The sequence below is a fragment of the Coregonus lavaretus genome (assembly GCF_964263955.1).
Source record: "Coregonus lavaretus genome assembly, chromosome: 1".
Lineage (NCBI taxonomy): Eukaryota > Metazoa > Chordata > Actinopteri > Salmoniformes > Salmonidae > Coregonus > Coregonus lavaretus.
Window position 1 is genome coordinate 31,412,466 of NC_139988.1, and position 13,074 is coordinate 31,425,539.

The 13,074-nt window shown below is 41.7% G+C and overlaps 1 protein-coding gene across 1 annotated transcript; it reads right to left on the reverse strand.

Annotated features, from left to right (window-relative positions):
• Positions 1-579: 579 nt before the first annotated feature.
• Positions 580-7,322, reverse strand: LOC311148479 (protein Wnt-8b; the record flags this gene model as incomplete). Its single annotated transcript, XM_084185455.1, has 7 exons — positions 7,205-7,322; positions 6,414-6,447; positions 4,981-5,119; positions 3,966-4,091; positions 3,526-3,668; positions 1,100-1,240; positions 580-1,008 (listed from the first exon to the last, which is right to left on the reverse strand). Exons 1-7 carry the CDS (start codon positions 7,276-7,278, stop codon positions 580-582), a joined length of 1,086 nt encoding a protein of 361 aa, XP_084041581.1. The 5' UTR covers positions 7,279-7,322.
• Positions 7,323-13,074: the final 5,752 nt, after the last annotated feature.

Sequence of the window (13,074 nt, forward strand, 5' to 3'; positions counted from 1 at the left end):
GAGAGCTTGGTCATCAAGACAGGAAGGAATGTTTGATAAACTGACCAATCAGAAATGGCGTAGCTCATTGGTGGTACTTATGACAATAAATAAGATGTTGTTGAGGTTTAGTGTTGACTGACCATTAAGGAAGAGTTGTTCAAGATATCAGGTATGAAGGAGATTATTGAGTGCAGCCGTATGTAACATGCTTTAAATGCCCAATGACTTATAATAATATATATAATTGGGGGAAAAAGTTTTTAAAAAATACTTTTAAATATATGTATACCCTTTATACCATCAGTTCTAAACAACTAATAGTTTCCCTCTCTTCTTTCTCTATCATGTAGTTTATCAACATGTTTTTTGTACACACATTTTCTCCCCCACTATTAAACATTTGATTGGGATAACAACAATACTGGACTTATTCAATAAATTATTTTCCAATTAAGTCTTTAGAATACAAGCAGAAAGCTTGTTGTAGAAACGTTTGAGAGGGGCAGTTTCGGGACACACAGAAGGTCTGTGAAAATCAGCTTGTGAGAAGACACGGCGTGTGGCAGTGATGATGATGGTGAGGAAGATGGATGCAGCTCAGTGCTTCTTCCTCAGCCTCAGGTTCTTCTTACGGCTCCCAGCGCTCTCGTTCTTCCCCCTCTGCCCTCCCTTCTTCACACAGAAGTACTTGGTCACCGTCTTGCGGCACTGCTCGCACTTCACTGCACAGCACCAGTGGAACTTACAATTGCAACTCGACACCAACTCCGCCTTCCTCTCCTCCACGGCTAAACCGCACTCCCCACACAGCCTCTTGCAGCTCCGCTTCTCCCACTTGTTTAGGTTCTTGCCCTTCTTCAGGCATTCTCTGCCCTCCGTGCCGGGCAGACCCAGGGTACGGTTCTCCAAGCAGTAATCTGGGGAGTCCTCTAGGTGGACCAGTTCTTTACGAGAGAAGGAGCTGAAAGTCTCTGCGATGGCCCCTCGACTGGCTGCACTGTTCCCGGCTCCCCGGAGCAGGTCCACCTTGAATGAATAAATGAATAAACTTTATGTGAAGTGCCTTTAAAGTGCCTATAAACAATATTGTTTAATATAAACAATAAACAATATATACCTTCAGGGCTCGGTGGTACTTCTCCTTCAAGTAGTTTCCCACCTCCCGGAACTCTGGTAGCTGTAACCAGCAGGTCTGTGTGGTACAGGACCCAGAGACGCCATGGCACTTACAAGTCTTCTGCATGGTTCCTTTCACTGCCTGGGAGGGAGAGGAGAGGGGAGGAGTGGAGGGAGGGAGACTTTGGTTAAGCTTTATTCTACAGTCTGATTCACCTGGAAAATTGTAATTATAATAACCTGAACATTGCATAAAGTAAATACTCTGTAAACTCCAGAAATAACCTATTGATGCCATATAATTATTATGTAAGCACCAGGCAAATACCAGCTGAAACAGGAGTGTAGAAAAATACATCATTAAGGAGAGTTATTTTTAAAGCGCAACTGAACGCACTGATTCAGCATGTTTCTCTGTTGCTCATTACTGTAAGAAACAATATTTCAGTCTTGGGGGTGTGGTTCGATGTGCCAGTTACTGATGGGTTTGTCGCCCATGAGACACCATAGGAACAAAAGCCAGTATTACTTTCTCAAAATAGTCAGAATGAATCTAAGATAACTCGCAAAATTGTACATCTAGCTAAGGTATTTGGTGCTATATTTCTCAAGTTAAAAAAATGTGCGACCTGTTGTCTTACGTGAACAAAGTCAGATCCACTGCGCTGATAGGCATGTCTGTCTCACTGTCTCTGTGTTCTGCGGTAGGATTGGACAGAGCACAATCACTGTAGCTGTGTATCCCTTGTTAGTGGGCAAGTAAGCATTGTGAAATCAAAACCCAACCCTCAAGTAAATCATGACGAACTCACTTACAAAACTTTGCTTCTGACTAATATAGTTTTCTATCAGAGAAGTTGTTTATTGCCTTCAGTTGCGCTTTAAAGCAGCAACATGCAGATGAGAAGTTCATTGATTTGGTCTCAGGAAATCAGTTGTGTATGTGTGTGTGGCTGAGCATGGTTTTGTTTAAAAGAATCAGTTGTGTAATGTGAAGACCATTGGCTCTTGATTGATGTGTTGTCAAATTAACCCATTGTACGCTCAAGCCTTCCCACTTGACAAAAAGAGGATGAATTCACTGAGGGGAGAAAGGATAGGTTCAAGGTTCATGCTCAAGTTTTTGTCAGCTTTTGTGGTCCCCCTCAATATTTCCTGACTTCACCCTGACACATATGTCAACAGATGTCGGTTGAAAAGGAACGTTTCTTTATGGGGAGGGGAAGCGCTTTCTCGCGAGGTGAGGGCCAAATCAAAGTTTCACATCGAGACACTGACTGTGTCCCTCCTGGAGTGAGAGGAGTATTTATTTAGCAAGGCCATTGTCAACATGTTTTCTGCCATGAGAAGAACCAATGAAGAGTCTATGGGGAGTCTATTGAGTGGCAAAATTAAAAAGGGGTGAGTTTTTCTTTTTTTCTCTGGTATTTTTTTTGTTACAATGATGCTCCAGGTGCCATGGGGTTCGGAGGGGCAGCGAGGGCCCAACAGGAGGGCTCCTAGGCGGGGTAAACAAAGACCACTCCATTCTCTCGCCTGTGGTCCCTGACTATGGCTCCTCAGGGGCCACACAAAGACCAACAGAATAAATGTTGGATGCTTATTGCAAGAATAAAACTAAAAACGTATTTAAAGAGAGCAGGCAGGCATAATACTGGCCCCCGTCTGCAGTGTGTGGAACCATGGGATACTCTAATTAAGAAGTAGCACCAGTGATCCTGAGATCTTGCAACTCAAGTCTTGTCATAATAAAGGACATTCAGTAACTGGTAAATAGGCCCTTCTGGTACAGCGAACACACTGTGGTTATTGCAGGACGAGTGGCACCTCACTTATGGGGACGTGAAAGGGGACGCTTGGGTGGTACGCTTGCTGTAAGCTGTAATTCTCACTGGGAGGGTTGAGAAATAAAAACATGATTCAAAAGGTACTTTACATTGAGCAGTCGGTCGGTTGGGGGGCCGAGTGGGAAACGCAAATATCAAACAGGCCATCTGGCCCTCCAGCTTGAACTACAAGAGCTCCCCCCTATGGCAATCTCACTGATTTAATCTCAACATGATCTGGAGTTCAGAACACCCCGAAAACCAAGCTCTATATCTATCTGGAATTATGATAATATTTCACTATATCATCTAAGTTTTTTCAATTGTATGGTGCTGAGGGATAGCTCACCCCTTGCAGCACCAATGTGTTGCCTAGCACTCGCCTGCCGATTTGCACCCGAATGGTTGCCACACAGCAGCTATCAAGCTGGAAAGCTGAGGAGTACAGTATTTCCTTGTGTGTCCTTATTCACAAATGTTTTAGGGGACTTATGGGTACTGTTTTTATGGATGCCTTACTGTATGTGTCCCAGTCAGGGAACATAGATGATATAGTAAATAATGGTAAGAGTAAAAGTACAAAGTAAAGTAAATACTGTACCTTGCGTCCAGCCTCGTTGTTGTGGAGGTTCATGGCGGCCCGAGCGTCCTGACCCGTCTCCAGCGCATCAACAAACTGCTTGGAGATGGCCTCACCGAACCCCACGTTGTCACTGCAGCCCCCCCACTGCCAGCCTGTACCCCCTGTAAACACAACCACAATCATCAGTTCACTGCAGCCCCCCCCCACCCCCCCCTCCCCCACAGCCAGCACCCCCTGGGGTCACAAGCAGGAGTTTGCCTGTATGAGAGGGTGGCTCACCATTTGTGACGGAAAAACGTGGAAGGGAATTATTTCTAAGGTACTTGAAAAATACTTAAAATGTTGTTTTGCCTACAACCGAATCACATCACATGACTACAACACAGTATGTGCATCAGCTGTTTCATCTATGCGTGTCTTGTAATGATCTGTGTGTGGATTTATTTATCTTCTCTTACCCCGTTGTCCATTCCTGGTGTCATCACAGCCGCAGTTGTCAAAGTCCCCCAGACTGCAGTTCCTCGTCAGAGTGTACATGACTCCTGCTGAACTGATGGCATGGACAAATGCTGTCTCCCTGTTCGCTGTGGAAAAAATATATGATATATTATTATATTATAGTAGCAATGATTACTGAACTGATGGCAAGGACAACCGCTGTCTCTCTGTTCGCTGTGTGTGAGAGAGACATTTTAAAATGCACTCAGGAATGCCTTCTGTTCTCAGGAATGCCTTCTTCTGAATACGTCATTCCTCTCCTCTAGCCTGTGACCCTAACCCTTTCTTTAGAGTGGGGTTTCTATTTCAACGCCTCTCACTCCACAGTATCCTTTATCTCCTATCTCTCCTGGTAATTAACACATTGCCTCTAATTGCCATTGGGGTGCCATGTTTTCACAAGGCCCCTGAACAGGGTCCCGTCGATGGGAGGCTCAGTAGGATGTTGTGAATTGGATTAGTAGTGTTTGTTTTGGCCAGTGTGACCGTGGGGTTGCTGTTGTTTTGGGTGAGGGAACCGTGGCGGCCGTGGGGTTGCTGTAACGATCCTTTTGACTGATGAATCTCCTGACTAAACAAACAAACAAACACCATCTCACTTTCTAGAAAGAGTCCTTCCTCCTTGATCTGGATGGGCCTATCTGTGACTTAAAGCCGGTCTGTTATTAAAGGGCAGATCAAATGATGCCCTAGACAGCATATAGTGCACTACATTTGACCATATAGTGCCCTACATTTGGTCTGGTCAACAATAGTACACTATATGGAGAATTAGGTATCATATTTAGCTCTGGCCAAAAGTAGTGCACTATATGGAGAATATTGTCATTTAGGCAGCAATATAGGGTGTAATTTGGGCAGCACAACAGAAATTCCCAAATTCTGAATTAGAATTCCCAAATTCTCCAAATTTTCTAATTGGAATTCCAAAATGGAATTCAGAATTCCAATGGAGCCTGGATCATTGGCTCTTACCGCTGCGGAGGCTTCTGTGTGTAGACAGTTGCAGGGCTCTCTCAGGGCAATTCCATCGGTCCCAGGCAAACTGGTACTTGCACTCCTCGATGCCGCTCTGCGCCCCGGCCGCTACGCTGCTGGAGTAAATCAGGTAAGCCTGGAGGAACACAGAGGAGTATATCATCATGTCATATGTAATGGTACAATACACTAAAAACTGAATGGGATCAATCATGAAAAGCAACAAATTCTAGGGACATTTAGTTCCATAACCCCAAAATTCCTAGTGTATTAATGGATTTTTTGTTGCAACAATACTAATAGACATTAGCTTCGGTTAGCAACAGAAATGGACCAGGGAAAAAGTCTTAATACAATATTAATTCAACTTTTTGAACATGATTCACAACCCCTGAGTGAGTTTAGAATCCCAAGCCCTATTCTTTACAAGTTCACCATGTCCACTTGGCTTGTTCGCCCGGCTCTCTAGTCCTTGTTGAGACTGTGTGAATGATATGTCTCAAGTGGCCTGTTGAGAGACTGAGCCACCACCTCTCTGCTTCTCACTGGGGTCTGGTGGGCTAATGATGACCACCCACCACAGCACAGCACATGCCAGCACTGCCTTTCCTGCCTCTACTGCCTCTAGTTTATTCCCACTCAACACAGCGTGATCTTTACTGCCTTTCCTGCCTCTAGTCTAGCTCTATCAACCGAGGGACCTCTACTACCTCCATTGTCTCTATACCACAGGTGGCTGGTGGCACCTTAATTGGGGAGGAGGGCTCATAGTAATGGCTGGAACAAAATGAATGGAACGGTATACCATTCCAGTCACGCCATTCCAGCCATTATTATGAGCTCTCATCCCTTCACCAGCAGCCTCCTGTGCGATACACACTCAATCCTGGAACCTCTTGTGCCTCTACTGCCTCCATTGCCTCTCATGGGTAAAATTGGAATTGGAATTTCAGTTAACTTCCTGAATTGACTGAAAAAGAAATGAAATTGACCCCAACCCTGTCCAGGTCCTCTCCTGCCACTGCCTCTATACACACTGAACCCAATAACTCTCCGCCTATACTATCTCAACCCATGGACATTCAAAGCTTCTTAGCCTCAATAGGGTCAAGTGCATTAAGATACGTATATGGAGTGAACCCAAAAGGCCAGCATAACACTGCTTAGTTATACTCTTGCTGTTGTTACAACAAATAAATGATGAAAATGTATATGTATATGGAACCATAAACTCTCATTGTGGAGAAGAGGAGATGCTATCTATAGATAGAAAAATAGAGGGAGAAAGAGAGTAACATACTTCAATAATGTCTTCAGACTGAGGTTTTGTAAGAGATCCTCACAGGGGTGGTTTTTGCTCTCTTTTTTGGGAGGGAAGGAGGATAGGGAAAAAGGGATCTGGCCAGAAGATCAAAAGAATGTTGGCTTACCTTAGGTCCAGTCATCAGGAAATTATTCACTGACCTGGAAGAGGAGACAGCTTATTAACTCTGGGAATTAAGTGTCCTTCAGCAAGGGCAGGAATTCCACAGCTCCCTCACTTAACATCTCTCATTAGGTTATCTTTAATAGCATTTAATAATATGGTACTAAAGCGTCATTATCTATCTTAAATAACGCAGTACTAAAACATATAATAACATGGTGCTAAACCATATAATTCATCTAAATCCTTGTCTCCCAAATGAATAAAACCCTGGCCTGCTGGTCAATAACCATGGTGTTAATGTGAATTTCTTGGGTAGGTTATACCCAAAATACCTAAAATAAAGACCTACGGTAATTATGTTAAAAGTATGATTGAATACTGCCAAAATGCATTGTTATTCATCCATACTCTAATACAAAAAATCCTCAATAAAATAGAGTGAGATTAAAGTAGATTAATGAGTAATAAACATTACAAGAATTACAGGAAAATATTGAATTGTCATCATTCAATACTTTTCCATCCCTACATTCTCATAAAGGAAAATCAAGAAGCCTAATTGTTTCCCATTCCTGCACCAAACAGTGGCGTTTGGTAAACCATTTTCGAACGTAAAAAACTAACTTTTTAATTTGATGAGTAAATAGAAAACATTTCACCATCAAAATCATTGAATGATTTCCCTATTCCAATAGGTCTATGTACCAATATTTCATGAACAACCTTCCTATCACATCCACTGCATTGAATGGATGAGGCAATCACAAAGATTCCAAAATAGTTGAAACTCACCAGCTGAAGCAGGACCTTGTCATGTGAGTCATCAAAATGAAGATATAGTAACAGACCTCCAAATGCATGAACATCCTGACAGAAGAGATGAGAGAGGATAGAGGGATGGTATGCACATTCAGCAGCTCTCTAAATGAGGATAGATTATATAGTGAGAGCTACTACCCTAAATACATACACAACTCCACTCCACACTGGCTGTATATGCTAAGATACTCATGTGGGACTCACTAGAGGGGGGCTCTGAAATGGACCCACTCTCATCCCAACAAGAGATTATCTACTTAATTAAAGATTTTCCCCTTCTTACTCCCTCGACCAATCAGAAGGAGCTCACCGAGGAGAGATTGAAATGATCAAAAGGGCACCCTGGGCCTCGCGCGGACAAATAGCAACCAGAGAAGAGTCGGCCCGAACTCTCTCTCCATGCCCGCGGCCTTCTGAAGGATTCAGGATAAAGTGAATTAATATGAAACCGTCTGAAATCGACTGATCTGGTGGAGTTTGCACCCTGAAAAGTTCATTTACTCACCATCTTGAAAGAGTTTGATACAGCGGCCTGTAACTGATAGGCTAACCGTCACGGATTACTGGTATTATCTTGGAACAAACACGAGATGTTATTTGGATACTGTGGGATTTCTTGAGAGGTGTGTTTTTTAGAAAGTTAGCCTGGTTGTACAAATACCACGTCCGATTTAATCAATATTCGTCCCTCTAAAAACACATATAGGCTATGCCTAATTAACATCCCAATGTTTGAAATTCAATGGTGAAGTATGGAAATCATTTGACATTTTCCAGAATGCTCAGTTTCCTCCAAAATAATTTCCAACTTCTGATTTAAAAGAAAATATAAACCTGTTAAAACGAATTTTAAATGGTTTAACCTAAACTAAATTTACAAGAGAGAACAATATTATAAATAGGCCTAGAAGTGAGGAAAATATTTTAAAACAACATCAGATAGGCTAAACACTGCTCAATATATGAATAGGCTAAACTAATAAATCGTGCACTAACATTTCCATTTCTATAAGATCCATATTAAATTAGGGATCGAAAGTATTAATGTTGATTGTTTTGGGAGTGATTAGGCCTATTAAAAATATCCCTTTAACAATTAAGACATATTATTCGAAAATGAGTTGATAAAAAAAATCCATTAATTTGCCTAATTCAAATCGAGGAAAAAGTGTGAATGTATGTGCATGAATTACTATAGCCTACCTAAAAGGCAATTGTTCATTTATGATTTATTTTTTAAGCCCAGTGAACATTTATAGGATTTCAAGAAATGTTAAGACAGTGTAAAGAAATGTTAATACATTTCGATTTTTTTTAAATGTTTGATGCATTGATCAAAATATGAGAATAGGCTTAGAGCAAAATCGAGTAGCCTAAACGTTATAATTTGCAGACTGAAGTTGCAAATTAAAGCCGTTGCGCATTATTGGCAACGTCCTTCCTCAAAATGATGACATTATCCCTACATAAGAATGCCAACAGTTGCGTTGTAGCCTACTGAAGTCAGCTAATTAATCGATCACTTAATTCAGGCCTTTGAAAATGCCATTGAATCGCCTACTGTCGTAATATAGGGCTAACATGACGTGACAACTTCATGCCAATTTCAAATTAACATTTCACGGAAGTGCTGCTCTAGCCTGTGAGAATCGGATACACGTTTTACCTAACAAAACCAAGGCATTTCCATTGAATGCGATGACATTTTGAGATACCAGAAAATAAAAAAGGTGAGAGGATCCAAAGATTAAGGACTCTAGTCATTGGTAAAATTGGCATTTGCATCACTAATCCAGACGGCCGCTATCTAACGACTCATGCGGGGTTATTGTCCCCAACTAACCCCTCGTCTGACCCTTTAAAACCATACAGATCCCTGCTCCTTTGACGTCCGGGCATTTTCTTATATGCAAATTAGGATTAGGGGAAAGTGATTTGGGAAGGTTCATTCGTGGGATGTTTTTGGATTAAGTTTTTAAGCGGATTCACTGATCAATCATAAAAAATATCAAACATAGTTTCGGATTTATTTAGGTAGACATATCTTACTTAATTTAGGCCTATATATGCAGATTAATTTTTTTTACGTTAGTTGAATAATTTCTTCGTATAGGCCATCATAGTCCTCGAATTGTTTAATAGGCTTTGGTTATGATGATTACAGGCTATTTTAGTTTATTTATTTATTTATTTTTAATGTATTTATTTTCTATTGTTTAGATTAAATCAAAATAAGTTAAATTCAAATGTAAGCCTATAGGACTAGTCTATAGGCCTACACTTAATAAAATAAAATGCAGGATTGTTTTAGGCCTATACCGGTTGTGCAGCTATAAGCGTCAGGGCCCCTCAGCACATAGTTGAGCAAGTGCCTTTTGAACTTCATTTTGCTGACTGATGATCTGTGTGTGGCCTATATAGGCCTAGTTCATGAGCCAGACCCACACATTTGTGATGGAGGGATGAAATGGGATGGAGGGATGAAAGAAAGAGTGATAACAAAGCTACCATTGTTGCAATGCTATCACACATTTTCCAACTCTATATACACTACCAGTCAAACGTTTGGACACACCTACTCATTCAAGGGTTTTTCTTTCTTTTTACTATTTTTTATATTGTAGAATAATAGTGAAGACATCAAAACTATGAAATAACAAATATGGAATCATGTAGTAACCAAAAAAGTGTTCAACAAATCAAAATATATTTGAGATTTGAGATTTTTCAATACCAAGCGGTGATGCAACCAGTCAGGATGCTCTCGATGGTGCAGCTGTATAATTTTTGGAGGATCTGAAGACCCATGCCAAATCTTTACAGTCTCCTGAGGGGGAATAGGCTTTGTCGTGCCCTCTTCACGATTGTCTTGGTGTGTTTGGACCATGATAGTTCGTTGGTGATGTGGACACCAAGGAACTTGAAGCTCTCAACCTGTTCCACTACAACCCCGTCGATGAGAATGGGGGCGTGCTCAGTCCTCTTTTTTTCCCTGTAGTCCACAATCATCTCCTTTGTCTTGATCACATTGAGGGAGAGGTTGTTGTCCTGGCACCACACGGCCAGGTCTCTGACCTCCTCCCTATAGGCTGTCTCATCGTTGTCGGTGATCAGGCCTACCATTGTTGTGTTGTCGGCAAACTTAATGATGGTGTTGGATTCGTGCCTGGCCATGCAGTCATGGGTGAACAGGGAGTACAGAAGGGGACTGAGCACGCACCCCTGAGGGGCCCCCATGTTGAGGATCAGTGTGGCAGATGTGTTGTTACCTACCCTTACCACCTGGGGGCGGCCCGCCAGGAAGTCCAGGATCCAGTTGCAGAGGGAGGTGTTTAGTCCCAGGATCCTTAGCTTAGTGATGAGCTTTGAGGGCACTATGGTGTTGAATGCTGAGCTGTAGTCAATGAATAGCATTCTCACTTAGGTGTTCCTCTTGTCCAGGTGGGAAAGGGCAGTGTGGAGTGCAATAGAGATTGCATCATCTGTGGATCTGTTGGGGCGGTATTCAAATTGGAGTGGGTCTAGGGTTTCTGGGATAATGGTGTTGATGTGAGCCATGACCAGCCTTTCAAAGCACTTCATGGCTACAGACGTCAGTGCTACGGGTCGGTAGTCATTTAGGCAGGTTATCTTAGTGTCCTTGGGCACGGGGGACTATGGTGCTTCATAAGGTAGTCACCTGGAATGCATTTCAATTAACAGGTTAATTTGTGGAATTCCTTTCCTTCTCAATGTGTTTGAGCCAATTAGTTGTGTTGTGACAAGGTAGGGGGGGGGGGGGGTATACAGAAGATAGCCCTATTTGGTAAAAGATCAAGTCCATATTATGGCAAGAACAGCTCAAATAAGCAAAGAGAAACGACAGTCCATCATTGCTCTAAGACATGAAGGTCAGTCAATAAGGAACATTTCAAGTTTCTTCAAGTGCAGTCGCCAAAACCATCAAGCGCTATGATGAAACTTGCTCTCATGAGGACCACCACAGGAATGGAAGACCCAGAGTTACCTCAAGTCACAGACACATCTCAACATCAACTGTTCAGAGGGGACTGTGTGAATCAGGCCTTCATGGTCGAATTGCTGCAAAGAAACCACTACTAAAGGACACCAATAAGAAGAAGAGTCCTGCTTGGGCCAAGAAACACGAGCAATGGACATTAGACAGGTGGAAATGTGTCCTTTGGTCTGGAGTCTAAATTTGAGATTTTTGGTTCCAACCGCCGTGTCTTTGTGAGATGCGGTGTGGGTGAACGGATGCTCTCCGCATGTGTAGTTCCCACCGTAAAGCATGGAGGAGGAGGTGTTATGGTGTGGGGGTGCTTTGCTGGTGACACTGTCTGTGATTTATTTAGAATTCAAGGCACACTTAACTAGCATGGCTGCCACAGCATTCTGCAGCGATACTCCATCCCATCTGGTTTGGGCTTAGTGGGACTATCATTTGTTTTTCAACAGGACAATGACCCAACACACCTCCAGGCTGTGTAAGGGCTATTTTACCAAGAAGGAGAGTGATGGAGTGCTGCATCAGATGACCTGGCTTCCACAATCCCCCAACCTCAACCCAATTGAAATGGTTTGGGATGAGTCGGACGGCAGAGTGAAGGAAAAGTGCTAAGCATATGTGGGAACTCCTTCAAGACTGTTGGAAAAGCATTCCAGGTGAAGCTGGTTGAGAGAATGCCAAGAGTGTGCAAAGCTGTCATCAAGGTAGATTTGTTTAACACTTTTTTGGTTACTACATGATTCCATATGTGTTATTTCATAGTTTTGATGTCTTCACTATTATTCTACAATGTAGAAAATAGTAAAAAAAAATAAAGAAAAACCCTTGGATGAGTAGGTGTTCTAAAACTTTTGACTGGTAGAGTATACTTTTTAAAAAATCACTTTGAGACATCATCGCCGACCCCCCTGCTGGCTCATGGACTAATGCCATGTTCACATGCTAGTCGGAACTAGGAAACTCTGAAATGTCCGACCTGCTGATTCGTTGAACGTGGCACGTGTATAACTACAACCAGTTAGCAAGTTTGACATTTCAGAGTTTCCTAGTTCTGACTAGCACTTGAATGCCGCATAATAGTCTACACGGTAGAAAGAAACGTCACAAGTGGTGTTGGAGGCATCTTGAGATTTGATAATGTTACAATCTAAACTAAGGTAGCCTAATTTAATTTAAGAAAATAAGCATTATGTGAAATAATTAAACTTATGATGCCTATTCTATTTTAATGCAGTATTTCACGGTCATGTAGCCTATATGAAGATTTAAAACAAACTCTAAAGCAGTTGATTTCATTGTGACTATGACCTCATATCACACCCCAATAGCTTTTCAATGTGTGATGAGCAGTCCAACACACCACACATGAATGAGTCCATGGACCAGCAGGCCAAATTTCACATATTCTTCCACTTTGGGGTGGCAAAGTCTAATTATGATTTTCATTAAGGTCCATGCATGTCTGTGGGTTACATTTTGGTATGCTTATCGGAGGTAGCTAAATGTGGGTATCACTGCATGTTATGACTCCTATGCAGTTTGTTGGGCCAACAGGATTAAGGGTATGAAATGTAACTTTGTATTATCAGGGAACAATCTTCTCAAACTAAGGCAATTTGATATGTTCTTAACTTCATAATACAACACATACAGTGGATATCATAAGTATTCACCCCCTTGGATTTTTTCTAAATGTTTTGGTTTACAAAGTGGGATTGAAATATATTTAAGAGTGTTTTTTTGTTTGTTATTGATCTACACAAAATATTCCATAATATCAAAGTGAAAAGAAAATTCTACAAAAGTTTACAAATTAATAAAAATCTAATAACTCAAA